The sequence below is a fragment of the Schistocerca piceifrons genome, chromosome 2, assembly GCF_021461385.2.
Source record: "Schistocerca piceifrons isolate TAMUIC-IGC-003096 chromosome 2, iqSchPice1.1, whole genome shotgun sequence".
NCBI classification, from domain to species: domain Eukaryota; kingdom Metazoa; phylum Arthropoda; class Insecta; order Orthoptera; family Acrididae; genus Schistocerca; species Schistocerca piceifrons.
Window position 1 is genome coordinate 702,100,173 of NC_060139.1, and position 27,923 is coordinate 702,128,095.

The 27,923-nt window shown below is 44.9% G+C and overlaps 1 protein-coding gene and 1 non-coding gene across 5 annotated transcripts in view; both read left to right on the forward strand.

Annotated features, from left to right (window-relative positions):
* Positions 1 to 27,923, forward strand: part of LOC124776950 (zinc finger protein 37-like) — a 78,669-nt gene that overhangs the window by 31,805 nt on the left and 18,941 nt on the right. For all 4 annotated transcript variants that reach the window (XM_047252177.1, XM_047252179.1, XM_047252180.1 and 1 more), the window contains one exon: positions 26,476 to 27,765. In XM_047252177.1, the coding sequence (XP_047108133.1) occupies positions 26,476 to 27,765 (1,290 nt within the window). The remainder of the gene's footprint in view (positions 1 to 26,475; positions 27,766 to 27,923) is intronic.
* LOC124778149 lies at positions 23,114 to 23,220 on the forward strand. The gene has a single exon (XR_007015863.1). It is a non-coding gene; the product is annotated as a U6 spliceosomal RNA (small nuclear RNA).

A 27,923-nucleotide genomic window follows, 5' to 3' on the forward strand; every position in this document is an offset into this window, starting at 1 on the left:
GCCTTCCTTGCTTGTATGTCTTCATCTTTCTTCGTCCTTCTCTTTTCCTTACCTCTTCTCTTTACCTCTTCTCTTTACCCTTTCCTCCGCTGCGGCGTTTGAGACCTCTCTTCTTTCCTTTCCCTGTCTCTTTCTTCCTCCCTGTGCGTGTCTGAAGGCCGACCCACGCACTTCCATGCGTAGCCGGTGACGGGGTAACGCGTAATTCCCCGCCCCGGGTAGACAGGTAGGACACGTACGTACCCCCTGGTAACGGCCAGGCCCAGGGAGGGGTGATTACCCGAGCTGATACCTTCCGAAAGTGCCGATTGGTCCCTCCGTCCGTTTGTCGGGAGGTGTGACCTGAGGTGTGAACAATCACCTAAGGCGGGTGTGCCCTCGGTGAGGGCCCCCACAAGGAAGGAGCGCGCCATCGGAGATGCCGGTAATCATGGGGGATTCTTCCGCAATGGTTTCCTCACCTTCCACTATGTCTGCTCACAAACGTAAGTTCACTGAGTCTCAGCCACAGACGGTTCTTCCATCGTTGCCACAGTTCCTTGTTGTTTCTCGGTCTGACGAAGGTCACGACTTTTCCACGGTCAACCCTTTCATTATTCAGAAAGGTGTCGACGCAATTGCGGGTCCTGTAAAGTCTTGTTCCAGATTACGGAATGGCACCCTGTTGTTGGAAACACACAGTGCCCTCCAGGCTCAAAAATTGCTGCGTACTTCTCTGCTCCACACCTTCCCTGTCCGGGTGGAACCGCACCGTACCTTAAATTCCTCGCGTGGAGTCGTTTATACACGCTCCCTCGATGGATTGTCTGACGAAGAAATTCAACACTACCTGTCTGACCAGGGCGTCACAGCTGTTCATCGGGTTATGAAAAGGGTTGACTCGAACATCATTCCAACCCGCACTGTCTTCTTGACATTTGACAAAGTTCAACTACCATAAAAAATCAAAGCAGGCTATGAGATAATTTCCGTTCGCCCTTATGTCCCAAACCCTACGCGTTGCTATCGATGTCAGCGGTTCAATCACACCAGCCAGTCCTGTTCCAATCCGGCCAAATGTGTTACGTGTGGCAAGGATGCCCATGAGGGTGCTTGTCCACCTCCATCCCCTCGCTGCATCAACTGTATGGGTGACCACGCTGCTTCCTCTCGAGATTGCCCCGTTTTTAAGGACGAAAAACTCATCCAGGAAATAAGAATGAAGGAAAAGGTGTCGACCTTTGCTGCTCGAAAGTTACTCGCCAGTCGACAGCCCACTGTGCCTCAGAAAGGAAAATACAGCACTGTCCTTGCTTCTCCTCGGCCAACAAAGGAGGCGGCCACGCAGACTTGCGACCTCACCTTTAGTACCACGGTCGTCAGATCGGCCAGCGCAAAGATCGCCCGTTCAACCTCACCACTTTCGCCTGCCCACTCAATGGCTCTCCCTTCGCCGGGTTCTGCTAAATCTCGAGCCCAAAAGTCAGACGCCAAGTCTTCGAAAAAAGAGCATTCTCGTGAAGAGTTTTTACGTACCGCAACTTCACAACCATCGGTTCCTCCTTCATCTAAACATCATACTTCCAAGAAGGCTACGAAGAAACACAGTTCCTCTCCTTCTCCGCCAAGGCGTGTCCCATCTACAGCACCACCTGGCGGAAATCGCCCTCGGCCGTCTTCTGTGTCGCCGAGGCGCACTGCTGGTGGCCGGTCAACTGGCCGATCGTTGGTGGCTGGAGCTGCTCCTGACCAACCTATGGATCAGGATCTTCTGCCTTCGACTGAATGCCATTCCATGCTGTCGGTCGCAAGCTCTGAGCAGTCGTTGAGTTGACAGCACCCTTGGTCACGTTCCTCCATTTTCTGTTCACCCTATGTCCATTATCCACTGGAATATCCGCGGCATTCGAGCCAATCGGGATGAATTGTCGATCCTCTTACGATCCTACTCGCCGGTCATCTTCTGTCTTCAGGAAACAAAGCTGCGTCCCCATGACCGCTTTGTTCTCCCTCATTTTCAGTCCGTCTGATATGACCTCCCCTCTGTTGAAGGCACTCCAGCCCATGGAGGACTCATGATTCTACTCCACGATACTCTCCATTATCACCAAATCCCCTTAAACAGTTCCTTCCAAGCTGTCGCCGTCCGTCTTTCCCTTTCTGGATACACGTTCTCTCTTTGTACGGTATACATTCCATCGTCCACACCAATGGCACGAGCTGATCTCCTTCATCTTCTTGGTCAGCTTCCATCCCCCTATTTGCTGGTTGGGGACTTCAGTGCCCACCACCCGCTTTGGGGATCTCCACATCCTTGTCCACGTGGCTCACTATTGCTAGACGTCTTCCACCAAGCGGATCTAGTCTGCCTCAACACTGGGGTCCCCACATTTTTGTCTGCCTCCACGACAAATTTATCTCATTTGGACCTTGCGGTCGGTACTGTTCCGCTAGCTCGGCGCTTCGAATGGTTCGCCCTTGATGATACACACTCGAGTGACCACTTTCCATGTGTTCTTAGACTGCAGCCTCAACTGCCATATATGCGCTCGCGACGCTGGAAGTTTGCCCAAGCCGATTGGACACTTTTTTCGTCTCTAGCGACATTCGATGACCGTCGCTTTCCCAGCGTCGACTATGGGGTCACACATATTACCGACGTTATTCTCACAGCTGCGGAACGTTCAATACCACGCACCTCCGAATTGCCCCGGCGCCCCCAGCTCCTTGGTGGAACGAGGCATGCCGTGGCGCAATACGTGAGCGGCGACGTGCTCTTCGCATTTTCCGTCACCATCCAACTTTGGCAAACTGTATCCGATATAAGCAGCTCCGTGCGCGATGCCATCGCGTCATCCGCGATAGCAAGAAGGCAAGCTGGAAATTCTTTATTAGCTCATTTAACATCTTCACTCCCTCCTCGGAAGTTTGGAGTCGGCTTCGACAGTTCTCAGGCGCGCCTAGTTTCTCCCCGGTCTCTGGGCTCACTGTCGCGCATGATACCTTAGTGGACCCCGTCGCAATTTCTAACTCATTGGGTCAGCACTTTGCTGAGATTTCGAGCTCTTCAAATTACCCGCCAGCGTTTCTCCCGAAGAAACGTGCAGCGGAAGTGCGACATCTTGCTTTCTCCTCTCAAAATCGCGAAAGCTACAATACTGTTTTTTCCATGCGGGAACTCCAACATGCCCTCTCTTCTTCTCGCTCCTCCGCCCCAGGACCGGATGGTATCCATGTCCAAATGTTGCTGCATTTATCAACCCATAGCCTGCGTTACCTCCTTCGCCTTTACAATCGAATTTGGACCGACAGTACCTTTCCCAGGCGATGGCGGGAAGCTATTGTCGTTCCCGTTCCGAAACCTGGAAAGGACAAACATCTCCCCTCTAGCTATCGCCCCATTTCTCTCACGAGTAGTGTCTGTAAGGTTTTGGAGCGTATGGTGAATTACCGTTTAGCTTGGTGGCTGGAATCCCGCAGTCTTTTAACACCAGCCCAATGCGGATTCCGAAAGCATCGTTCTGCCGTTGACCATCTTGTTGCTCTCTCCACTTATATCATGAACAATTTTCTCCGGAAACGCCAAATGGTAGCAATATTTTTTGATCTGGAGAGAGCATACAATACCTGTTGGAGGACAGGCATCCTCCGCACACTGTTCTCTTGGGGCTTTCGAGGCCGGCTGCCCCTTTTTCTTCGCGAATTTATGGCAGAGCACACATTTAGGGTGCGGGTGAACACTACTCTCTCCCGTTCTTTCTCCCAAGAAAACCGGGTACCCCAGGGCTCCGTGCTGAGTGTTGTACTGTTTGCCATCGCCATTAATCCAATTGTGGATTGTCTCCTTCCTGATGTCTCGGGCTCCCTCTTTGTGGACGATTTTGCGATCTACTACAGCTCTCAACGGACCAGCGTGCTTGAAAGACGTCTTCAAGGATGTCTCGATCGCCTCCACTCGTGGAGCATCGAAACCGGCTTCCGTTTCTCACCCAGTAAGACCGTTTGTGTTAATTTTTAGCGACGTAAGGAGTTTCTTCCGCCCTCCTTACATCTAGGTCCTGTCAACCTTCCGTTTTCCGAAGTCGCTAAATTCTTGGGTCTTATGTTTGACAGAAAACTGTGCTGGTCCTCCCATGTTTCCTATCTTTCGGCTCGCTGTCTGCGTTCCCTTAACACCCTCCGTGTCCTGAATGGTACCTCCTGGGGAGCGGACCGAGTGGTCCTTCTCCGCCTCTATCGCGCCTTAGTGCGCTCGAAATTGGATTATGGAAGCATAGTCTACTCCTCTGCTCGGCCGTCTATTCTTCGGCGTCTCGACTCTATCCACCACCGTGGATTACATTTAGTGTCTGGAGCTTTTTACACCAGCCCTGTGGAAAGCCTTTATGCTGAGACTGCTGAACCTCCGCTGTCCAATCGGCGGGCAGTCCTTCTGAGTCGTTATGCTAGCCATCTGTCTTCCATTCCTGCTAATCCAGCCCATGACCTTTTTTTCGACACCTCCTTTGATGTCGGGTATGCAGGCCGCTCCTCCTCCCTACTACCCCCGGGAGTCCGCTTCCGTCAACTGCTCCATTCTCTCTCCTTCCGCTTTCCTAAAACCTTCTTGACAACTTGGGGTACAGCACCGCCTTGGCTCCGTCCCCGGATCGACTTGCTCAGAGACCTATGTCAATTTCCCAAGGATGGTACCCCTACACTTGTCTACCGTCGGGCATTTGCTGCTCTATGTGCACAAATGACGGAAGCCACATTTATTTACACCGACGGCTCGAAAACATCGTTAGGTGTAGGGAGTGCCTATATTGTTGGCGACACCCCAAATCACTTTCGGCTTCCCAACCAGTGTTCGGTTTATACTGCGGAGCTTTACGCTGTTCTCCAGGCTGTCCACTACATCCGCCGCCATCAGCGGATACAGTACGTAATCTGCTCAGATTCTCTCAGCTCTCTCCTAAGTCTCCAAGCTCTTTACCCTGTGCACCCTCTGGTCCACCGGATTCAGGACTGTCTGCACTTGCTCCACCTGGGGGGCGTCTCAGTGGCGTTCCTCTGGCTCCCGGGACACGCTGGTATCTGTGGGAATGAGGCGGCCGATATAGCGGCCAAGGCTGCAGTCTCTCTTCCTCGGCCAGCTATTCAGTCTCTTCCGTTTACCGATCTACGGAGCGGTTTATGTCGCCAAGTTGCTCATTTATGGCATGCGCATTGGTCAACACTTCCCCATAATAAATTGCGGGAAGTGAAAGCCCTTCCTTGCGCTTGGACCTCTTCCTCCCGAACGCGTCGTCGGGAGGAGGTAATTTTAGCTAGACTCCGGATAGGGCACTGTCTTTTTAGCCATCAACATCTTTTAAGCGGTGATCCTCCCCCACTCTGTCCGCACTGCTCTCAGCTGTGGACGGTCAGACACCTTTTAATTGAATGCCCCTATTTTAATCCGTTACGCTCCCGTCTACAGCTATCGCCTGATCTATCGTTGATTTTAGCAGATGACACGCGCTCAGCTGACCGCATTCTACAGTTTATTAGTGACAGTGAAATGACGTCAGTCATTTGATTTTTTTTTGGGGACAACCAACCCCTTTCTATAGTGGATTTTTAAGCATTCCTTCTGCCTTTAGTTTCTCAAATTTTGTGACTTTGTTCCCCTTGCTGCTGATTTTAAATTTCGTTTTTTTCCTGTTTCCTACGTCACGGGCTGGGCGCTAATGACCATAGAAGTTTTGCGCCCTAAAACCACAAACAACAACAACAACTGTACTGCCTATAAGTGATGTGGCACAGTGAATAGCACACTGGACTAGCATTGGGAGGACAACAGTTCATGCTTCAGGCAAATGCTAGGATGGTTCCTTTCATAGGGCATAGCTGACTTCCTTCCACATCCTTCCTCCAGTGGGACTGATGACCTCGCTGTTTGGTCCCCTTCCCCAAGTCAACGGACCAACCGTTGTACCGCCTGATGGTGATAGCTCTGAAAGATAGTAACACTTCCTTGTTTTAGTTGTTGGGCTCATTGATGACTCAACACCTCAAATAACGTGGTTGTTACCTTTACTAATCCCACTGCTTACATTTTATGGAGCTCATGTCTTAAATTATTTTACTGTGTTTCATTTAACTATCCCTGGAAACTGGGTTTTGTACCAGCACAGTCTGAGCCCCCTAATAATTTAGGGATCCCTAACAACTTGGGAAACACCCTCTTGGTGCCAGAGCTGCAAGTTCCGCATGTGCAGGCCTAGGAATATGTGCTTTTCAACTTTGGGACACAGTGATTCTGAGCAAAGGTTACCATGCCAGGCAGAGGAATAATTACCAAGGCAGGCAGCCATTGCTGTGGGGCTGGGGTGGGAGGGGTTAGCCATGGGGAGAGTTCCCAGATGGAATGGGTGACACAGTGGCAAATGATCTGCAATGTGTAGGATCAAAACATTGCACTTTGGTGGCTGTGTGGCCCCTGTAGTCTCACCAGATAGAACAGTATATTCAGTGCAGAAAGGTACAACTCAAAGCACTTTCCTTCATTGACCACATCTTTGTTGGAAAGCAAATTCAATAGAAATGGCAACAATTATTCCCCTCAGCTTCTAAATATGTACACTTTTTGCATACAAAACCAATAGAAAAATGGTAAATGGCTGCATCCTCTTTAAAAGAGTGACACTTACTGAGTCATAGACATTGCCTCCTATGAGAAGCTTGGTGACATCCTGTATTGCAATCACAATCCCCACACACACACACACCCTCTATGAAAGAACTTCAACATGCATCTCACATTACAGGCAGATGAAGAACTGCATACAAACTTGGAAAAGGAAAAATGGGATGTCCATTTTGTTTTCTGTATTCAACAAGCACCAAAGGATAATAGAGTGGATAATGGAGCTTTCATTTTGGCTTTTGAAAGGGATGTATTACTTCAAAAGGTCAAACTAATGGTTCACCCCTGTCATGTAAAGCTGTACCTGATTTTACAGTTTATATTGCCTGCAAGGTCATGAACAGCAACGGTCCCAACACACTTCCGTGGAACACACCCAAAGTTACTTCTGTCTCTGATGGTGACTGTCCATTCAATATAACATGCTGTGTACTCCCTACCATAAAGTCCTCAATCCAGTCACAATTTTGCTTGATACCCCATATGATCACACTTTGGTCAATAAACATAGATGCAGTACTGAGTCGAAGGCTTTTCGAAAATCAAGAAGTACTGCATCTATCTGATTGCCTTAATCCAAAGCTTTCAGTATGTCATATGAGAAAAGCGCGAGTTGGGTTTCACATGATCAATGTTTTGGAAATTCCTGCTGGTTGGCTTTGAGTAGGTCATTTTGTTGAAAATACCTCATTATGTTTGAGCTTGAATATGTTCTGATTCTACAACAAATCAATATCAAGGATATTGGATGCTAGTTTTGTGGTTCTCTTTTATTACCATTCTTGTAGATGGGTGTGACCTGTGCCTTTTTCAAGAACTGGCATATTTTTTTGTTTGAGGGCTCTACAGTAGATCATAGTTAAGAGGGGCTAACTCAGCCACAAATTCAGTATAGAATCTGTTAGGGAGTCCATCGGGGACTGGAGCTTCGTTCAGTTTTAATGATTTCAGCTGTTTCTCAACACCACTGACACTAATACTTAATTCGTTCATATTTTCAGTGGTTGTTGTGGTCTTCTGCCCAGAGACTGGTTTGATGCAGCTCTCCTTGCCACTCTGTCCTGTGCAAGCTTCTTAATCTCCGAGTAACTACTGCAACCTACATCCTTCTGAATCTGCTTAGTGTATTCATCTCTTTGTCTCCCTCTGCAATGTTTACCCTTCACACTTCCCTCCAGTAATAAATTGGTGATCCCTTGATGCCTCAGAACGTATCCTACTGACAGATCTCTTCTTTTAGTCAGGTTGTGCCACAAATTCTTCTCCTCAATTCTATTTAGTGCCTCCTAATTATTTAAGTGATCTACCCCTCTAATCTTCAGCATTCTTCTGTAGCACCATATTTCAAAAGCTTCTATTCTCTTCTTGTCTGAACTGTTTATCGTCCATGTTTCACTTCCATACATGGCTATACTCCATACAAATACTTTCAGAAAAGATTTACTGACACTTTAATCTGTATTCAATATTAACAAATTTCTGTTTTTCAGAAATGCTTTCCTTGTCGTAGCCAGTCTGCATTTTATATCCTCTCTGCTTCGACTACCTTCAGTTATCTTGCTCCTCAAATAGCAAAACTTCTCTACTACTTTAAGTGTCTCACTTCGTAATCTAATTTCCTCAGCATCACCTGATTTAATTTGACTATATTCCATTATCCTCGTTTTGCTTTTGTTGTTGTTGTTGTTGTTGTTGTTGTTGTTCATTTTATATCCTCCTTTCAAGACACTGTCCATTCAGTTCAACTGCTCTTCCATGTCCTTTGCTGTCTCTGACAGAATTACATTGTTATCGGCGAACATCAAAGTTTTTATTTCTTCTCCATGGATTTTAATTCCTACTCCCAATTTTTCATTTGTTTCCTTTACTGTTTGTTCAGTATACAGATTGAATAACATTGGTATAGGCTACAACCCTGTCTTACTCCCTTATCTACCACTGCTTTCTTTTCATGCCCTTCGACTCTTATAACTGCAGTCTGGTTTCGGTACAAATTGGAAATAGCCTTTTGCTCCCTGTATTTTACCCATCACCTTCAGAATTTGAAAGAGAGTAGTGCTAGAAATGTAGGTTTGCCTTTCTTTAATCTATCTTCTAAGATAATTGGTAGGGTCAGTATTGCCTCACATGTTCCAACATTTCTACGGAATCGAAACTGATCTTCCCCAAGGTCAGCTTCTACCATTCATTCGTCTGTAAAGAATTTGTTTAAGTATTCTGCAGCCATGACTTATTAAGCTGATTGTTCAGTCATTTTCACACCTGTCGACACCTGCTTTCTTTGGGATTTGAATTATGTTCTTCTTGAAGTCTGAGGGTGTCTTGCCTGTCTCATACATCTTCCTCACTAGATAGTAGGGTTTTGTCGTGGCTGGCTCTCCCAAGGCTGTCAGTAGTTCTAATGGAATGTTGTCTACTCCTGGGGCCTTGTTTCGACTTGGGTCTTTCAGTGCCCTGTCAAATTCTTCATGCAGTATCATGTCTTCCATTTCATCTTCATCTACGTCCTCATCCATTTGCATAATATTGCCCTCAAGTACATTCCCATTGTGTAGCCCCTCAATATCCTCCTTCCACCTTTCTGCTTTCCTTTCTTTGCTTAGGACTGGTTTTCCATCTGAGCTCTTGATCGATCTTCATACAGGTGGTTCTCTTTTCTCCAAAGGTCTCTATAATTTTTCTGTAGGCAGTAGCTATCTTACCCCCTAGTGAGATAAGCCTCTACATCCTTAAATTTGTCGTCTAGCCATCCCTGCTTAGCCATTTTGTACTTCCTGTCACTCATTTTTGAGACGTTTGTATTCCTTTTCGCCTGCTTTATTTACTGCATTTCTGTATTTTCTCCTTTCATCGATTAAATTCAATGTCTCTTCTGTTAACCAAGGATTTGTACTAGCCCTCGTCTCTTTACCTACCTGATCCTCTGTTGCCTTATTTATTTCATTTCTCAATGCTACCCATCCTTCTACTGTGTTTCTTTCCCCTGTATTTGCCAATCATTCCCTAATGCTCTCTCTGAAGCTCTCAACAACCTCTGGTAATTTCAGTTTGTCCCGATGCCATCTCCTTAAATTCCTACCTTTTTGCAGTTTCTTCAGTTTTAATCTACAGTTCATAACCAATAAATTGTGGTCAGAGTCCACATCTGCCCCTGGAAATGTCGTAAAATTTAAAACCTGGTTCCTAAGTATCTGTCTTGGCCTTTAAATATGTCTGCTTGTGTCTGTATGTGTGGATGGATATGTGTGTGTGTGCGAGTGTATACCTGTCCTTTTTTCTCCCTAAGGTAAGTCTTTCCGCTCCCGGGATTGGAATGACTCCTTACCCTCTCCCTTAAAACCCACATCCTTTAGTCTTTCCCTCTCCTTCCCTCTTTCCTGATGAGGCAACAGTTTGTTGCGAAAGCTGAATTTTGTGTGTATGTTTGTGTTTGTTTGTGTGTCTTTCGACCTGCCAGCGCTTTCGTTTGGGAAGTCACATCATCTTTATTTTTTTTTTATATATATATATATATATATATATATATATATATATATATATATATATATATATATATATATATATATATATATATATATATATGAGGTGACTTACCGAACAAAAGCGCTGGCAGGTCGATAGACACACAAACATACACACAAAATTCAAGCTTTCGCAACAAACTGTTGCCTCATCAGGAAAGAGGGAAGGAGAGGGGAAGACGAAAGGAAGTGGGTTTTAAGGGAGAGGGTAAAGAGTCATTCCAATCTGTGTGTTTTAATTGTGCTTTGTACTTTGGTAATCATTGTTGCCACAACCACATCGTGATCACTGATACCAGTTTTGATGTGGACATCCACAAAGAGGTCAGGTAAAGTTCCACAAGATGTCTTATCTCGCTCACTACTAACAAAACTGTAATTTTCCCAAATAATCATTGGAGGATTGAAGTATCCACCAATGATTACAATATGATTGGGGATTTTATATACAAGTGAACTGAATTTTCTGTGAAGTTTTCGGTAACATCAGGGGATGAGTCTGGTGGGTGATAGAAGGATCCAGTTATCATTTTATGCCCAACCCTGATACTGAGCCTTACCCAAACAAATTTACATGCTGTTTGAATTTTTTCTACTTCAGTGAATTTGAGTTTCTTGTTTACTGCAACAAGTATGCCACCTCTATTTCCGATTTACATATCCTTTTGATGTATACTTAAATTTTCCCCAAAAATCTCACTTGCCTTCCCCTCTGAACCACAGACATAAAATTATGTACAGTAACGTTGTTCCCACAGAACATGGGGTGTAGGCAGAGGCAGAAACATGAACCATCTTACTGCTTTTTTCCCATCGCCCTTTAGTACCCCTACAACCATCATCTGGTGGAACTGTAATGGTTACATTCATCACATAGTAGAACTGGGAAATGTAGTTTCCTGTCATCAAGCAGTATGTACAGTCCTTTGGGAAGCTTGATTCCTTGAAATGTATATCCATATCCTACGTAATCACTGTGCTTATTTTAAAAAATAGAGCTATCTCTGAAAGGGCGTCAGTTTGTGCCTCTACATTGGCGCTTGCAGACACTTTATCAGTCTCTACTCAGTACAGCTGTAAAGGCTGCGGCTGTGCACATATGGACAATAATGGATTTTACTATCAAAATACCTTTCTCTTTCCAGGCAGGGAGCTGACATATCCAGATATTAGTTGATCTGTTAGCTACCTCTAACTTTTCTCCTCTTGGACATTTTCAGTGCCCACAACCCGTTGGAGGATGGTGATGGAACACATACTGAGGTACTTTAATGGAACAACTAATCAAAGACCAAAGTCATTGACTTATGTTTATGAAACAGTGACAAACCAACTCATTTTAGTGTGGCACATATACAGGAATTCTAGCACGTACTTAAATTTTACAGGAGCTTCAACCTGTTGCAGATCTTCTGATGCAGCTGGTACTACAGAAGCAGGTGTGACACCTTCAACTTTTTTAAAAAAAACTGGCTGACTAAACTGTCTTCAATGCACTCACATTTACTATCAGAAAACGCCACAAAAGCTGAAATTTTGTGGTTCTTATATACAATCATTCGTCATTCAGAAGTTCTGTTGCTCGTATATCATTATTTCTGGAAATGTTTCCAGATAGCCAAATTGCAGCAAAAATGCAATTGCAAAGAACAAAAATTGGATATAGTATTGTTTACAGTATTGTTCCCTATCTTCACGGCAAGTTTGCTGACTTGGTTAAACAATGTGAGAATGTTGTTGTTGAATTTGATGAGAGTTTAAACACTGTTTCTCGTAAAACACAAATTGAAGACCCCCCCCCCCCCCCCCCCCCTCCGCAGGTCCAGGGGTTATAATAGCCCCAAGGTATTCCTACCTGTCGTACAAGGCGACTAAAAGGCATTTCACATGTTTCAACCTTTATGTGATGGTCCCCTGTAGGGTTTGACCTCCATTCTTCAAAATTTTCCTGAAGAGCGAGCCAATTGGGGAAGAGCGCCTTACAAGGTGCATTGTGTCCATCGTGCATTGAGATCTTTAGCCCACTTTCTCATTGTCACATTGCAGTCCTGCCCATTCTCCATCTCTTGGGTGAGGACATCTTCCTGGGTGTGTTTTCCACCATGCACTATGCAGTGTCGATTTCTGCGTTGACGATGACCTTGGACTTCTTTGCACCTGGTATCCAGCACGGTAGCCAGTTCGTTGTGGTGGGACCGCCATGTACCCTGTTGGTTGTCACCCCTTGACCACACAGGGATCGTTCTGCTGACGTCTGCACCATTAACTCCCCACGTATGCCAAGAGGTAGATGCCCAGCCCCCGGGGGCATCGGGATTTCCAGCAATGGCCATTCTACCAGGTGACCTTCGCTGCGGCTGGGTGGCGTCCGTGGGGAGGCCCTCTGGTCAGAGTGGGTGGAATCAGGGCAGATGACATGCGATGAAGCGTAGTCAATCATCCCTTGCTGGTGGTAAAACACCAGCAGTCTCTAACAAGGGACCCTCCTCATCGCATCTCCCTCAGATTTAGTTATAAGTTGGCACAGTGGATAGGCCTTGAAAAACTGAACACAGATCAATCGAGAAAACAGGAAGAAGTTGTGTGGAACTATGAAAAAAAGCAAAATATACAAACTGAGTAGTCCATGTGCAACATAAGCAATACAAGGATAATGTAAGATCAGGAATGCCGTGGTCCCGTTGTTAGCATGAACAGCTGAGGAACGAGTGGTCCTTGGTTCAAGCCTTCCATCGAGTGAAAATTTTACATTCTTTATTTTCGCAAAGTTATGATCTGTCCGTTCGTTCATTGACATCTCTGTTCACTGTAATAAGTTTAGTGTCTGTGTTTTGCGACCGCACCGCAAAACCATGCAATTAGTAGATGAAAGGACGTGCCTCTCCAATGGGAACCGAAAACATTTGATCGCAAGGTCATAGGTCAACCGATTCCTCCACAGGAAAACATATCTGATATATTCTATACGACACTGGTGACGGCATGTGCGTCACATGACAGGAATATGTTGTCGACCCACCTAACTTGTACACTTGGCGAATGGGTAAAAAGATTCTTCTACCTTGCCCAATTTAGGTTTTCTTGTCGATGTGATAATCACTCCCAAAAAAGTGATCGCGTAGGACGGATGGACGGACACTCGAGGGAAGTCTTGAACCAAGAACCTCTCATTCTGCAGCTACTCACGCTAACCACAGGACCACGGGGCTCCTGAGCTTACATTACCCTTGATGTTGCCTATCTTCTCATGGTCTACTCAGTTTGTATATTTTGCTTATTTTTTTTCATAGTTCCATACAACTTCTTCCTGTTTTGTCGATTGGTCTGGGTTCAGTTTTTCAAGGCCTATCCACTGTGCCAACTTATAACTAAATCTGCGGGGGGTGCGATGGGGAGGTTCCCTTGTAAGCAATCAAGAGCTCAATTCAACGCACAGAAGTACGACCCCAAATTGTTCCCCTCCCTTGCCACACCATGGGATGAACGTCAGGCTAAGGATGGCAGTGGATCATATTCGCCCCGGTACCTTGTATGTTTGAGAGCTTGTCGGGAATCTTTCATGACGAAGAAGCCTCAGTTTTTTGTTGCGCATGTAGAGGACAAGTTTAGGGAGGTGGAGGGCTTGTCCACAATTAGATCTGGGCCAGTCTTGATCAAAACAGCATCCTCTGCCCAGTCATGGGAGTTACTCGCTTGTGACAAGGTGGGGGATGTTTCTGTAACCATCATGCCCCATAAGAGCTTAAATATGGTCCAGGGTATCATATTTCACAGAGACCTTTTGCAGTCTGATGATGAGCTGCGCACCAATTTAGAGCGGCGAGGTGTACATTTCGTCCGGCGTGTCCACTGGGGTCCGAAGGATAATCAGGTTGCCACCGGTGCCTTCATCTTGGCCTTTGAGCATGATACATTGCCCGAGATGGTCAAGGTGATGGTCTACCGGTGTGGTGTAAAGCTGAATATCCCTCCCCCCATGCGGTGCTGTAAGTGCTGGAAGTTCGGCCATATGTCTTCCCGCTGTACTTCCAGCGTCACATTCAGAGATTGCGGACGCCCATCATATCCCAACACTCCATGTGCCCCACCTCCCACCTGTGTCAGCTGTGGAGAGCACCACTTGCCTTGCTCGCCTGACTGCAGGATTCTGCAGAAAGAAAGGAAAATCATGGAGTACAAGACCATGGACTGACTGGCCTACACTGAGGCTAAGAGAAAATTTGAACGCCTGCATCCTGTGCATATGACATCTTCTTACGCCGCTGCTACAACAGTTCTGGCACCATCAGCTACGCCAATCCAGGTCACCTGTCAGAGCCGGAAGGCTACACCTGTCCCCTTGATGGTGCGGCATTTCCCTCCCTGTTGTGCCTGCACCACCTACTTCGGGAGCAACACCCCCACCCCTCCCCCCCTCCAACCATCGGGGACATCCATCCCCACTTCTAAGCTGGAGAAGCGTAAGTCTTCTTCGGCTTCTCTCGCTAGGAAGGGGTCCCTTCGGTCACTCCCTTGCCAGGTTTCTTCTAGTGGGAAAGATGACACCCGTCAGTGGCTGAAGAGCCCAAAAGCAGCTGGTTCATCCTCAATCCCGGAGACTGAGCCAGTGAAGTCCTTCCAGCTAGGGAAACCCAAGGAGCAGTGAGAGAAATCCAAAAGGAAAGCCCCAAAGACCAAGGAAATTGCGGTAGCACCCACATCACCACTACCTACAAGCTCTGCAGCTGAGGATGAGGTGGAGATTTTGGGGTCGGCTGAGGACCTAGGTCTCGCCAGACCCTCAGACACAATGGATATAGACTGCTCAGGCAATAAATCGGTGGCAGCAGGTGACTCTGAGGTGTAAACTGCCTCGGGTGAGCTACGGCAACTGCAACGGCAACTGTTAAGCTTCACAACTGCTATTTGCATTGCTCTCCAGGAAACCTGGTTCCCAGCAATGTGGACCCCTGCCCTCCGCGGCTATAAGGGATATTACAGGAACTGTTGCGACTATAATCGAGTGTCAGGTGGAGTCTGCGTTTATGTCTTAATATCGGTCTGTAGTGAACATGTGCCCCTTTAACCCCCTCTTGAAGCTGTGGCTGTCAGAATGAGGACGGCGCAGGAAATAACTGTCTGCAATATATATCTTCCTCCAGATGGTGCTGTACCCCTGAGTGTATTAGCTGCACTAATTGATCAATTCCCTAAACCTTTCCTAGTTCTGGGAGATTTTAATGTCTATAACCCCTTGTGTGGTGGTACCGTGCTTACTGGCCGAGGTAGAGATGTCGAACTTTGATTTTATCCACACTGGGTCAGAGGTCGTGGTTGTCAATGTCAATGTAGTGTTTTACACTATAAACAAGTGGTTGAGCCGATATATTTTTTAACATAGAGATGTTAAAACTTTACTGTCGCAATTTGACCTCTGCCTCTTAAATACTGGGGCCACCACACATTTCAGTGTGGCTCCTGGTAGTTACTTGGCAATTGATTTATCAATTTGCAGCCCAGGACTTCTCCCATCCATCCACTGGAGAGCACATGATGACCTGTGTGGCAGTGACCACTTCCCCATCTTCCTGTCACTGCCCCAGCATCAGGCACATGGACACTTGCCCAGATGGGCTTTGAACAAGGTGTACTGGGGAACTTTCACCTCTAATGTCACCGCTGAATCTCCCCCACACGGTAACATCGATGTGATGGTTGAGCAGGTGACTAGCACATTGTTTCTGCAACAGAAAACGTGATCCCTCGCTCTTTAGGGTGCCCAAGGCTTAAGGCAGTCCCTTGGTGGTCGCCAGAAGTCGCTGAAGCAATTAAGGAGCATTGGTGAGCTCTACAACGGCATAAGTGGCACCCTTCCCTGGAGCACCTCATAGCCTTTAAACGGCTCCGTGCTCGTGGCTACCTTATCAAACAACGGAAGGAGTGGTGTTGGGAGAGATAAGTCTCCACCATTGGGTGCTACACATCACCTTCTCAAGTCTGGGCAAAGATCAAACGTCTTTTCGGGTACAAGGCCCCAACAGTTGTCCTCGGTGTTACCATAAATGGCGAGTTATGTACCGACACAAAGGCGATTGCTGGACACTTTGCTCAAGCCTCTGTGTCAGAGAATTACCCCCCAGCCTTTTGCACACTCAAACGGCAGCTGGAAGGGAACGTCCTCTCATTCACTACACGCTACAGTGAATCCTATAACGCCCCCTTTACAGAGTCGGAGCTCCTCAGTGCCCTTGCACATTGCCCCAACACAGCTCCTGGGCCTGATCGCATCCACAGCCAGATGATTAAACATCTCTCATCTGACTACAAGTGACATCTTCTCATCATCTTCAACCGGCTCTGGTGCGATGACGTCAGGGCAGCTTCCGCCAGTCTGCCAGGGTGACTCTATCACTGATATTCTTGTGTCCATCGAGTCTGCCATTCGAACACCTTATTGCCATCTTTTTTGACTTGCATAAAGCATATGATATGATATGACATGACTTGGCGACATCATATCCTTGCCACATTGTATGAGTGGTGTCTCCGGGGACCACCCCCGATTATTATCCAAAACTTCCTGTCGCTCCATACTTTCCATGTCCAAGTTGGTGACTCCCATAGTTCCATCCATATCCAGGAGAATGGAGTCCTCCAAGGCTCTGTATTGAGTGTCTCTGTATTTTTAGTGGCCATTAATGGTCTAGCAGCAGCTGTCGGACTCTCCGTCTCACCTTCTCTGTATGCAGACGACTTCTGCATTTTGTACTGCTGCTCCAGTACTGTTGTTGCTGAGCAGCGCCTCCAGGGAGCTATCCACAAGGCACAGTCATGAGCTCTAGCCCACGGCTTCCAGTTTTCAGCCGCAAAGTTGTGTGTCATGCACTTCTGTCAAGTGTCGCACCGTTCATCCGAGACATATCAATTCCTAGGACTGGTTTTTGAAGCTTGATTGACTTGGCTCCCTCATGTTTGTCAGCTTAAGCAGAAGTGCTGGCAGCACCTTAATGCCCTCTGTTACTGAGCAACGCCAATTGGGGTTCAGATTGCTGTACGCTGCTGCAGCTCTACGGAGCCCTTGTCCAATCCCGAATTGACTATGGGAGTGTGGTTTATGGTTCGGCAGCGCCTTCAGCATTGCATTTATTCAACCCTGTGCACCACTGTGGGGGTTCTATTAGTGACGGGAGCTTTTAGGATGAGTCCGGTGACCAGCATACTGGTGGAAGCTGGTGTCCCTCCACTGCAGATGAGACGTGAGTAACTGCTCGCCAGTTACGCAGCACACATTCATAGTTCCCCTGAGCATCCGAATTACCGTCTCCTTTTCCTGCCCGCGGCAGTCCATATCCCTCATCGGCGGCCCAGATCAGGGCTAACGATTGCGGTTCGCGTGCAGTCCCTTCTCTCCGAACCGGAGTCCTTCCCTTTACCACCTCTACTTGTGGTCCGTTCATGTACGCCTCCATGGTGTATGCCTCGGCCGCAGCTTCGTGTGGACCTTTTGCATGGCCCTAAGGACTCTGTTAACCCCGCTGCTTTCCGCTGTCTCTTCCTCTCAATTCTTGACATGTTCCGGACTCTGAAGTGGTTTACAGTGGCTGATGGTCATGTAGGCTTCGCATATGTTCATGGAGAACATATTGAGCAGCATTCCTTGCCAGTTGGCTGCAGTGTTTTCACTGCAGAGCTAGTGGCCATATCTCTTGCCCTTGAGTACATCCGCTCATGCCCTGGCAAGTCTTTTCTCCTGTGTACTGACTCATTGAGCAGCCTACAAGCTATCAATTAATGCTACCTTCGCCACCCTCTGGTAGTGTCCATTCAGGAGCCCATCTATGCCCTGGAACAGTCCCACCATTCCGTGGCGTTTGTGTGGACCCCAGGAGACAACAGAATCCTTGGCAACGAACTTACCGACAGGCTGGCCAAACAGGCGACGCGGAAACCGCTTCTGGAGATAGACATCTCCGAAGCTGACCTGCGTCCTGTCTTACACCACAGGGTTTTCCGGCTTTGGGAGACGGAATGGCATAACAGCATGCAAAACAAACTGCGTGCCATTAAGGAGACTATGAATGTGTGGAAGTCTTTCATGCAGGCCTCTCGCAGGGAATCAGTTGTCCTCTGCCAGCTGCGCATTGGCCATACGTGGCTAATGCATGGTTACCTATGCCGTGGCGAGGACCCACCTCAGTGTCGCTGTGGCTCCCAAATGACGGTCGTCCACCTCTTGCTGGACTGCCCACTTTTAGCCGCTCTGCGGCAGACTTTTAACTTTCCAGCACCCTGCCTTTGGTGCTGGGTGACAATGCCTCCACAGCAGCTGTAGTTTTACATTTTATCCGTGAGAGTGGGTTTTATACTTCTATTTAGGTTTTAGTGCATGTCCTTTGTTCCTCTGTATCCTCCACTCTAGTGGTTTTGGGGGGGGGGGGGGGGGGGGGGGGGGGGGGTCTTAATGTGTTGCAGAGTGGCTGGCTTTCACTTTTTATTTTCGTGGTTGGCCAGCCACTGTAATCTGCTTTCATGTTTTACTCTCTTTTGTTTCCAGCATCTCTCTGTTGTTTTCTTGTCCTCTTTTGTTCCTTTTAGTGTTCATTGCCTTCCCTTCGTTCTTGTGGCTTTTCGTTTTGTGTATATGTTTTGTCCGTTTTATTCTCTCACTTGTGGCACTGTTTTATTAGGAACAAGGGTCGATGACCTCGTAGATTGGTCCCTTCTCCCGCCTTTAAACCAACCAACAAATTGAAGTCCTTTTTAGGTTTTGGGATAAAAATAAGTTAGTTTTCAATTTAATATTTTGACTCTGCTTTTATTCAGTGCACAAGGGTCAGTGACTTACTATATACTTTGAAAGGTTCTTTTGGCGTGAAGAATCTTCCAAAAGTTTTGAATTTGTCAATGAATGGACCAAAAGTGAATTTTTAAGTTTGGAATGACATTTCTTATAACATGGAACTCTTGGATGTAGTTGGAGCCTGCATGTAGTTCACGGAACTTTCAAAACTGGCCTGTGACAAACAAATTGGGAAATTGCACCATTTTTTAGAGCCTTACTCGTTTCAACAATTCTGTGGCACAAGATGGATCGAAAATATACATGTGGCTGAACAAGCCTTAAAAAATTTTCCACATCTAAGAACATATATTTCTCAGCTGCTCAAAATAAGTCAGCAGTTAGAGACAGATTCTTAGGTCCAAAATTGGCTTTTTTTGCTGCGATAGTGCATGCATTCGAAGATTTTTGCTTGATTTTCAAAGTAATGTATGTGTGGCTCCTTATTGTACAATGAATTGTTCCCTCTTACCACGCCGTTAATGTAGTGAATAGTCAGATCAGACAGTTCAGTAAATGAAAAATCTCTTGTGAAGATTGACATGAAGGATAAGAATAATCTGGTCACTACGCAGTACTTTGTAACAGAAAGTTAAGGACCTGACTGACATCTTGAGGCATAAAGAAGAAATGCATTCTTGTGTTATTGGTGTGGTACAAAAGCTACTTGAAAGATCACCACTGAAATATAAACTTACATGTGGCATTTCATGTATCAGTAGCATTAAATTAAGAAATGGCTGTTAAGAGGTTGACATCATGCCTTGAAATTCTCGTGCCTGCTCAAAGGTTATCTGGTGTAAAAGCAAATTGTGTCAAACTAGAATTTTTCAATATTTGTAGCAATGCTCATATTAAAAAAGAAACAACATTGTTCATAAGTAGTGAAACTCATTTGGATGAATGTCACAATCACAAAAAGAATGTTGTAACTTTGTAGATTTGCTCAATATTATTTCAGTATTTTTGCTTGGGAATGTTGTACATACTTCTGCTGCAATCTATGATGATGGTGGTGCTCAATATTATTTCAGTATTTTTGCTTGGGAATGTTGTACATACTTCTGCTGCAATCTATGATGATGATGATGATGGTTTTGGCAATTATAAAATCGACAGAAGTTTAATGCTCTCTAGGCGTAATGCGAGTTCCTCGTATAAATATGATAAAAAGAAACAAGTAATTGAAATTGAAAAACAAAAAGCACAGTAATTTGCCAGAAAAAAGAATAAAATATGAAACTGACACATTAGAATCTAAATAAATAAAAAAAGAAAAAGTGTTGGCTGAAGCAGCCAAAATTATGGCAGAAATTGAACATTTGAGAAAGGTGTTTCATGTAAATATTTTTGTTGGTTGTTGATCATATTCTTCATGACACAGTATGAACTATAGTGCTTTATAAATGTTCAAAGTTATTTCTGGAAAATGTTATTTAAAGTGCTAAAACAGAATTTGTATTCATGAAATATAGGTAGATTTATTTTTTTTATTTTTTTTTTTTTTTTTACATATAATGGCATGTAGACAATATATTTACATTTAAAGTGATTTTATAAAATATTATTAAAAAAAGAAAATAATATAAATTAAGTTATACATAAGTGTAGCAAACTCACAGTTACCCAGTATGCAGATTATCTTTACACATTTCAGTGTCTTTCTTGAACTGTTAAGAATTAAAAAATGGAGCATCTTAATTACAACAAAATAATGTTTCAGTTTAAAATGCACTATTGAACGTGTAACCCTTGCATTACTGCCAGAGGACACTGTGTAAGTCTGAATCCTACATGTCCATTGTTCGTGAAATGGTGTTCCATTTCCCATTGCATCTTGTCCAAATTCCAGAACTCTGCTCTCACAATATTGTCCATTAGGCCTGTGTGTTATTACGCACCCAGATGCATTAAAGTTTTTTCATCTGTTACTAGAGTTTTGCGGGACAAAAAATGATTACATTGTATCCTTACCATAGTACTCACAAAGGCATTTAAGCAGTCATTCTTACTGTGCTCCACAGACAAATGGATTAGGAAAACCGTAATAACTAATAGAATGATGAGTGTTCTCTGCATGCACTTCACTGTGGCTTGCTGAGTATGGGTGTACATGGCTTCTCCTGAACATAAGCTTTGATTATAGAAATTGGCCCTTGATGATAGAAATACATTTGTTTTCCCAAAGTGTCTCACCTCTATGCTTTGAAACCAGGGAAAGGGAAAGTGCCCATACTTGCACATAAAATGGAAGGAAATGAATTGGAAATTGAGAAGGAAGAATGTTGTGATATTTTTCTCCTTTTATTGTGCAGGTGTTCAGATGTACGTTTGAGCGAGAAAGTTGCTATCTTAAAGTTGAATAATCTATTTTAATGAAAATGGGTTGGGGGGGGGGGGGGGGGTTGTTGATGCAATATTTCAAAACTATGCTGATGAATTAAAGAAAGTGTGTGTAACTTGCCTTACACATTTTATTTCGGTTTTAATATTTTAAGACATCGAGATACTTGATGTAAAGTAATACAGAAGCTGTTTTAAAGTAATTGATTTTAGAAATTAAACAAAGTATGTGTAACTTGCCTTCAACAGTTTATTCAGGTTTTAATATTTAAAAGCATTGAGATCTTTTACAATAAGTTCTGGTATAAACCATTATTGTTACTCGGGAATGTGGAGAGATTAGAGAAAACATATGCTGTGTGTTACAAAAAGCTTTGAAGTAAATTGTGTTAAATGGGATTTGTCTTCCAAATAATAATGTGCCTTGCACAAATAACCATTGGAAGATGGACTTTCGCGACCTGTGAAGATGTCGTTTCAGCATGTCCGTCCTTCAGACACAGGCATTTGAGATGTAAACAAAGTTTTCAAGACATACACTTGGGGGCTGTGACATAGTGTTGTTGACATGTATGAGGTCTGTAGTAAATTAGAAACATACACAGAAAAGTATGTGGACTTAGTGTGCAAGACATACAACTATGATGATGATGATGATGATGATGATGATGATGATGATGATGATGATGATGATGATGATCAGTTTGTTTGTGTGTTGGTTGCTATGGATATTTTTCAGAAGGAAAAACAATTTGTGACAAGTTTTTGTGTAATTTGCAATCAAATTACAAAGAATTTCCAACTTGTGGCACCTTCAAGAAATGTTGATTGTACATTTGTATAAGAAACTTTGTGACATACTTAGCAAACGCGTTAAATAACTAACAAGTGAAATTTTTTTGCTGAATATGCTTGACTACTTTCAGTGGTGTCAAATCTTGCAGTGTTTATGTCTAAATTATGGCAGTGTTAGTTAGCTGTAAATTTCGCTTTTATCCTAGTATGTACACCTTGGAAAGATTAGACAACAATGTTGTCAGTCTTGTACTCCTATGAGAATACGAGGGCTCTCTTAGATGTGGGCTCACACTTCCCAATAGAATTTTTGCCTCTCTGTACCCTTTCTTGACACCATTTCAACATGTAAAATTTAGTATTTTTATGTTTCTTTTTTTGTGACTGTCTTCGTCATTTTGTTTATACTGGATGGTTATAATTACAGGTTTTCAGAGTGTTGCAGTGTGGGATATACATTGCAGGATGCAGAAACATTGTATGCATGTTCGTTAATCTGTGTGCTAGCAAAGTATGCTAGAAAAAATATATAATAGTTCCACTTTCTGGACCGGGTGAAAATACGGCACTGTAAGCAGTCAGAATGTGGTACAGGTGCAGGAAAAGGGGAGGAACCATCACACACATGATAATGGTGGTTCTGCCACATTTATTGGGATGTGGTCCCAAGTTACAATGTGTATTCAGTATGGTCTCCTGATTCAGCAACATGCTACATCTGTAACATGGTCTTGTCAACAGTTGCTCGCATCATATGCGATACAATCAGAGCAATGGGTCTTCGTGTGCTATCCTTCAGATCACGAAGAGTCCAGGTACATCTCTAATAGACATGATCTTTCAGATAGCCCCACAACCAGAAGTCACTTAGATTTAGGTTGGGTGATCTGGAAAGCCAATCATCTTGAAACTTTGCAGTTGTTAGCAAGCAAGTCTTTCACATGGCAAGCAACATGTCGTCGCCCCATCTTGCATGAAAATAAGGATGTACTCACGTCGGTGGTACATACACTAAATTTGGAATGATACAGAGAAGATTAGCATGGCTCTTGCGCAAGGATGACATGCAAAATCGTGAAATGTTCCACATTTTTTGGAGAATGGGGTCCCACAGGGGTCTGTGTTGAATGTATCTCTACTTTTAGTGGCCATTAATGGTCTAGCAGTAGCTGTAGGACTGTCCGTTTCACCGTCTCTGAATACAGACGGCTTCTGCATTTTGTCCTGCTCCGCCAGTACTGGTGTTGCTGAGCAACACCTACAGGGAGGTATCCAGAAGGCACAGTCACGATGTTATGCTCTTCTGTCAGTGTCGTACCGTTCATGCGGAACCAGAACTTTACCTTAATAATGATCCACTCACTGTAGTGGAGACATATCGATTCTTAGGACTGGTTTTCGATGCCTGATTGACTTGGCTTCCTCACCTCCGTCAGCTTAAGCAGAGGTGCTGGCAGCACCTGAATGCCCTCCACTGCCTGAGCAACACTAACTGGGGTGCAGATCACTCTAAGCTGCTGCAGCTCTACAGAGCCCTTGTTCAATCCTGTCTTGACTGGGAGTCCGGTTTATGGTTTGGCGGCACCCTCAGTGTTGCGTTTACTCAACCCAGTGCACCACTGTGTGTGGCATTTGCCTAGTGACAAGAGCTTTTAGGATGAATCTGGTGACCAACGTCCTGGTGGAGACCAGAGTCCCACCATTGCAGGTTAGGTGTGCGCAGTTGCTCTCCAGTTACGTTGCACATGTTCGTAGTTCTCCTGTGCATCCGAATTACCATCTCCTTTTCCTGCCCATGGCGGTTCATCTCCTGCATCAGCGGCGTAGGTCAGGGCTTACAATTGCAGTTCGTGTGTGATTCCTTCTCTGTGAACTGGAGTCCTTGCCATTACCACCTATACTTGAGGTTCATTCACTAACACTTTCGTGGTGTACACCTAGGCTGCGGCTTCGCCTGGACCTTTCACGTGGCCCTAAGCACTCAACTAACCCTGTGACTATCCACTGTCACTTCCTCTCAATTCTCAACATGTACTGGGGCCATGAAGTGGTTTACACCGATGGGTCTATGGCTGATGGTCAAGTTGGCTTTGCCTATGTTCATGGAGGACATATAGAACAGCAGTCCCTGCCAGATGGCTGCAGTGTTTTCACTGCAGAGCTGGCGGCCATATCTCGTGCTCTTGAGCACATCCGCTCATGCCTGGGAGAGTCATTTCTCCTGTGTACTGACTCCTTGAGCAGCCTACAAGCTATCGACCAGTGCTACCCTTGTCATCCTTTGGTAGCGACCATCCAGGAGTCCATCTATGCCCTGGAATGGTACAGTCGTTCAGTGGTATTTGTCTGGACCCCAGGTCACATTGGAATCCCAGGCAATGAACTTGCTGACAGGCTACGCAGAAACCGCTTATGGAGATCGGCTTCTCTGAAACTGACCTGCATTCTATATAACACAACAAGTTTTTGTGGCTTTGGGAGATGGAATGGCATAACCTCAATATGCACAAGCTGCGTGCCATTAAGGAAACTATGAATGTGTGGAAGACCTCCGTGCGCGCCTCTCGCAGGGACTCTGTGGTTCGCTATCGGCTCCGCCTTGGCCATACGTGGCTGATGCAAGGTTAACTTCTCCATTGTGAGGACCCAACTCGGTGTCGCTGTGGCTCATGAATGACTGTTGTCCATTCGTTGCTGGACTGCCGACTTTTAGCCGCACCATGGTGGACTTTTAACTTTCCCAGCACCCTACCTTCGGTGTTGGACGACAATGCCTCCACAGCAGCTTTAGTTTTATGTTTTATTTGTGAGGGTGAGTTTTATCATTTGCTCTAAGTTTTTAACAATGTCCTTTGTCCCTGTGTGTCCTCCACGCTAGTGCTTTCAGGTTTGGGGTTTTAATGTGTTTGCAGAGTGGCTGGCCTTTCCTTTTTATCCTCATGGTCAGCCAGCCATGGTAACCTGCTCTCTTGTTTTAACCTCTTATACCTGTTTCTTTCGTCTTTGTGGTTTTCTTGTCCCCTTTTGTCCATTAAAGTGTTTGTGGCCCTTCAGTCGTTGTTGTGGTTTTTCCTTTCATTCTGTTTTGTGTTGTCTCATTGCCTTAGTCTCAGCCTTGTGGCATTGTTTCCTTTGGAACAAGGGACCAATGACCAATGACCTCTTAGTTTAGTCCCCCCCTCCTCCCGCCCCTTTTTAAACCAACCAACCAACCAACCAAAATATGGTGTGACAAAGTTGCGTACTTGCGAAGCTGGAATAAAATGTTGCACAAGGTCTTTATAACATGAAGATGTCACTGTACAGCTAACAGACCATGAGGTGTCATCTGCGCAGAGAGAAACAGATGGACAATGAAGGAGCTCGTGAAATGACACCACACAATCACACAAGTTGGGTGCAGTGGATGTTCCTGCACAACATGTTGTGGAGTAGAACCCAACATGCAACAGTTCTGTGCATCCATGACACCATGCTGAGTAAAATGTGCCTTGCCCGGCCAATGAATATTCCTTGGCCACACGTCATATATTTCCATGGGTGCCAAAAAACAAAAGACAAAGTCACGGTGTTGTAGCTATGGGGCTTCATTTGATGCACACTTTGAATCTTGTAGGGAGACCAGTGTAAAATGTGATGCAAAATCTTTTATCAGTTGACCAAGGGAGAGAAAATTCCCATGTCACAGCTTGAACACTGTCTGTGCAGAGTTTGAGCCATATGCTGCATGTTCGGTTATAGCAACAGTAACTTCAACAACTACTTCCATGGAAAAGGGTCACTTCTGTCTCCTTGCTGCACCCCTAATTCTCCTCTTTCTTCAAAGTGCTTGATCATATTCTTAAGCCCATTTATTGACATGGGGCCTCTTCGCAGCTGTTTCTTTTGGCAATATTCCCGCAGTATAGCACTGCTATTGCTGTCGTTCTGATGAAATAACTTTACCAGCAGTGCACGGTCATTCTTGTCAATACCACTGTGTTTCGAACAGAAAACTTCAATCCTCTTAATCATTTACACCAACAGTCACTTCACAGTAGATATCAACATATGCCACCAAGCCACAAACAGCATACTGATGTGAAAACAGGAAATGTTTCATGTTCTGACTTCTTACGGTGCCTAGTTTTTCACCTGGTGGCAGAAAGTGAAGCTTTTTCCCCCAGCGAACCCCATGAACACGATTTAATGAACATACGTACTATGTTTCAGCAACCTGTTATGTATACAGCCCACACTGCAGCAATTGGAACAACATCAGTTTAATTATGACCACCCGGTATGTTTTTCTCATGCGTTCATTATTGAACTGAGTGTTGCACATTTATATATTTTTTTTATAATTGCAGGTAATTGAGAGAGATGGACAGAATTACACTTGCTTGTTATGTGACGAAGACCAGAGGGCTGTAGGGGACATGAAGAGCATATCATCACACACAAAAAATGTACATAACATCCGTGTTTACATTTGTGATATCTGTGGTCAGGACTTCCGCAAACGAAATGAATTATCTGCTCACTTAGATGAGCATGCAGCCACTGAGGACGGAGACTATCAGTGTGAAGTGTGTAATCGTATATTCAGTAACCTTAGACTTTTCCGTGTACACAAACGTATGCATTATCCACAGTCAAAGCTGTGGACATGTGAGACTTGTGGCAAGCGGTATAGCTCTCGAAATTTGCTAGAAGAACATATCAATACACATACTGGAGTGCGACCTTATGTGTGTGAGGTGTGTGGCAAAGATTTTGCATCAAAATACACATACAGGGCTCATGCAAAGACGCATGAAATACGCCCTCGACCTTTCACATGTAATGAATGTGGGAAGACATTCCTGAGTGCACAGAACCTTGCGCAGCATGAACGTACTCATAATGGTTCTCGTGAATACATCTGTGAGCAGTGTGGAAAGGCATTTGGTACACCTCGAAATCTGGAAGTCCATTCAGTTGTTCACTCAGGGTGTAAGCCTTTTGTATGTCGTACCTGTGGTAAAGCATTTGCAAGAAAGGCTGAGATACGTGATCATGAACGTACACACACAGGTGAGAAACCATATCAGTGTGAATTCTGTGGTGCAACATTCAGTCAGCGTAGCAACTTGCAATCTCACAAACGTGCTACACACCTCCAAGACAAACGATATAAATGTGCTGATTGTGGTAAAGGTTTCAAACGACGCCGTCTTCTAGATTACCATGTAAAAGCTGCTCACACCGGTGAACGGCCATATAAGTGTCCCACGTGTGATGCAACTTTTGTTTATCCCGAGCATTTCAAGAAACATCGCCGTATCCATACTGGTGAGAAGCCTTTCCATTGTGAAGTATGTGGTAAAGCATTCAACAGCCGTGACAATCGCAATGCTCATAGGTTTGTGCATAGTGACAAGAAACCTTATGAATGTTTGTGTTGTGGAATGGGTTTCATGCGCAAACCACTCTTATACAATCACATGCAGAGCCAAGGTCATTTAAATGACACAATTGTAGTGAACCAGCCAAGGCTTACTTCAGATGATGATTTAACTAGAGAAGCAGTAGTTGCTACTGCTGGTGAACTGTCTGCTGGCGCAGAAGTAGAAATGACTGTCGTTGATGGCAGTCATGTACCTGAGCATGAAACCAAGGTAAATTTGGGATATGAATTTATTTTATTATTATTATTATTATTATTATTATTATTATTATTATTATTAGTATTAGTAGTAGCAGTAATTTCAAGAAGTAAAGATAACCACTCACCATATAACTGATACGTTAAACAGTCAACAGACAACTATAAAAA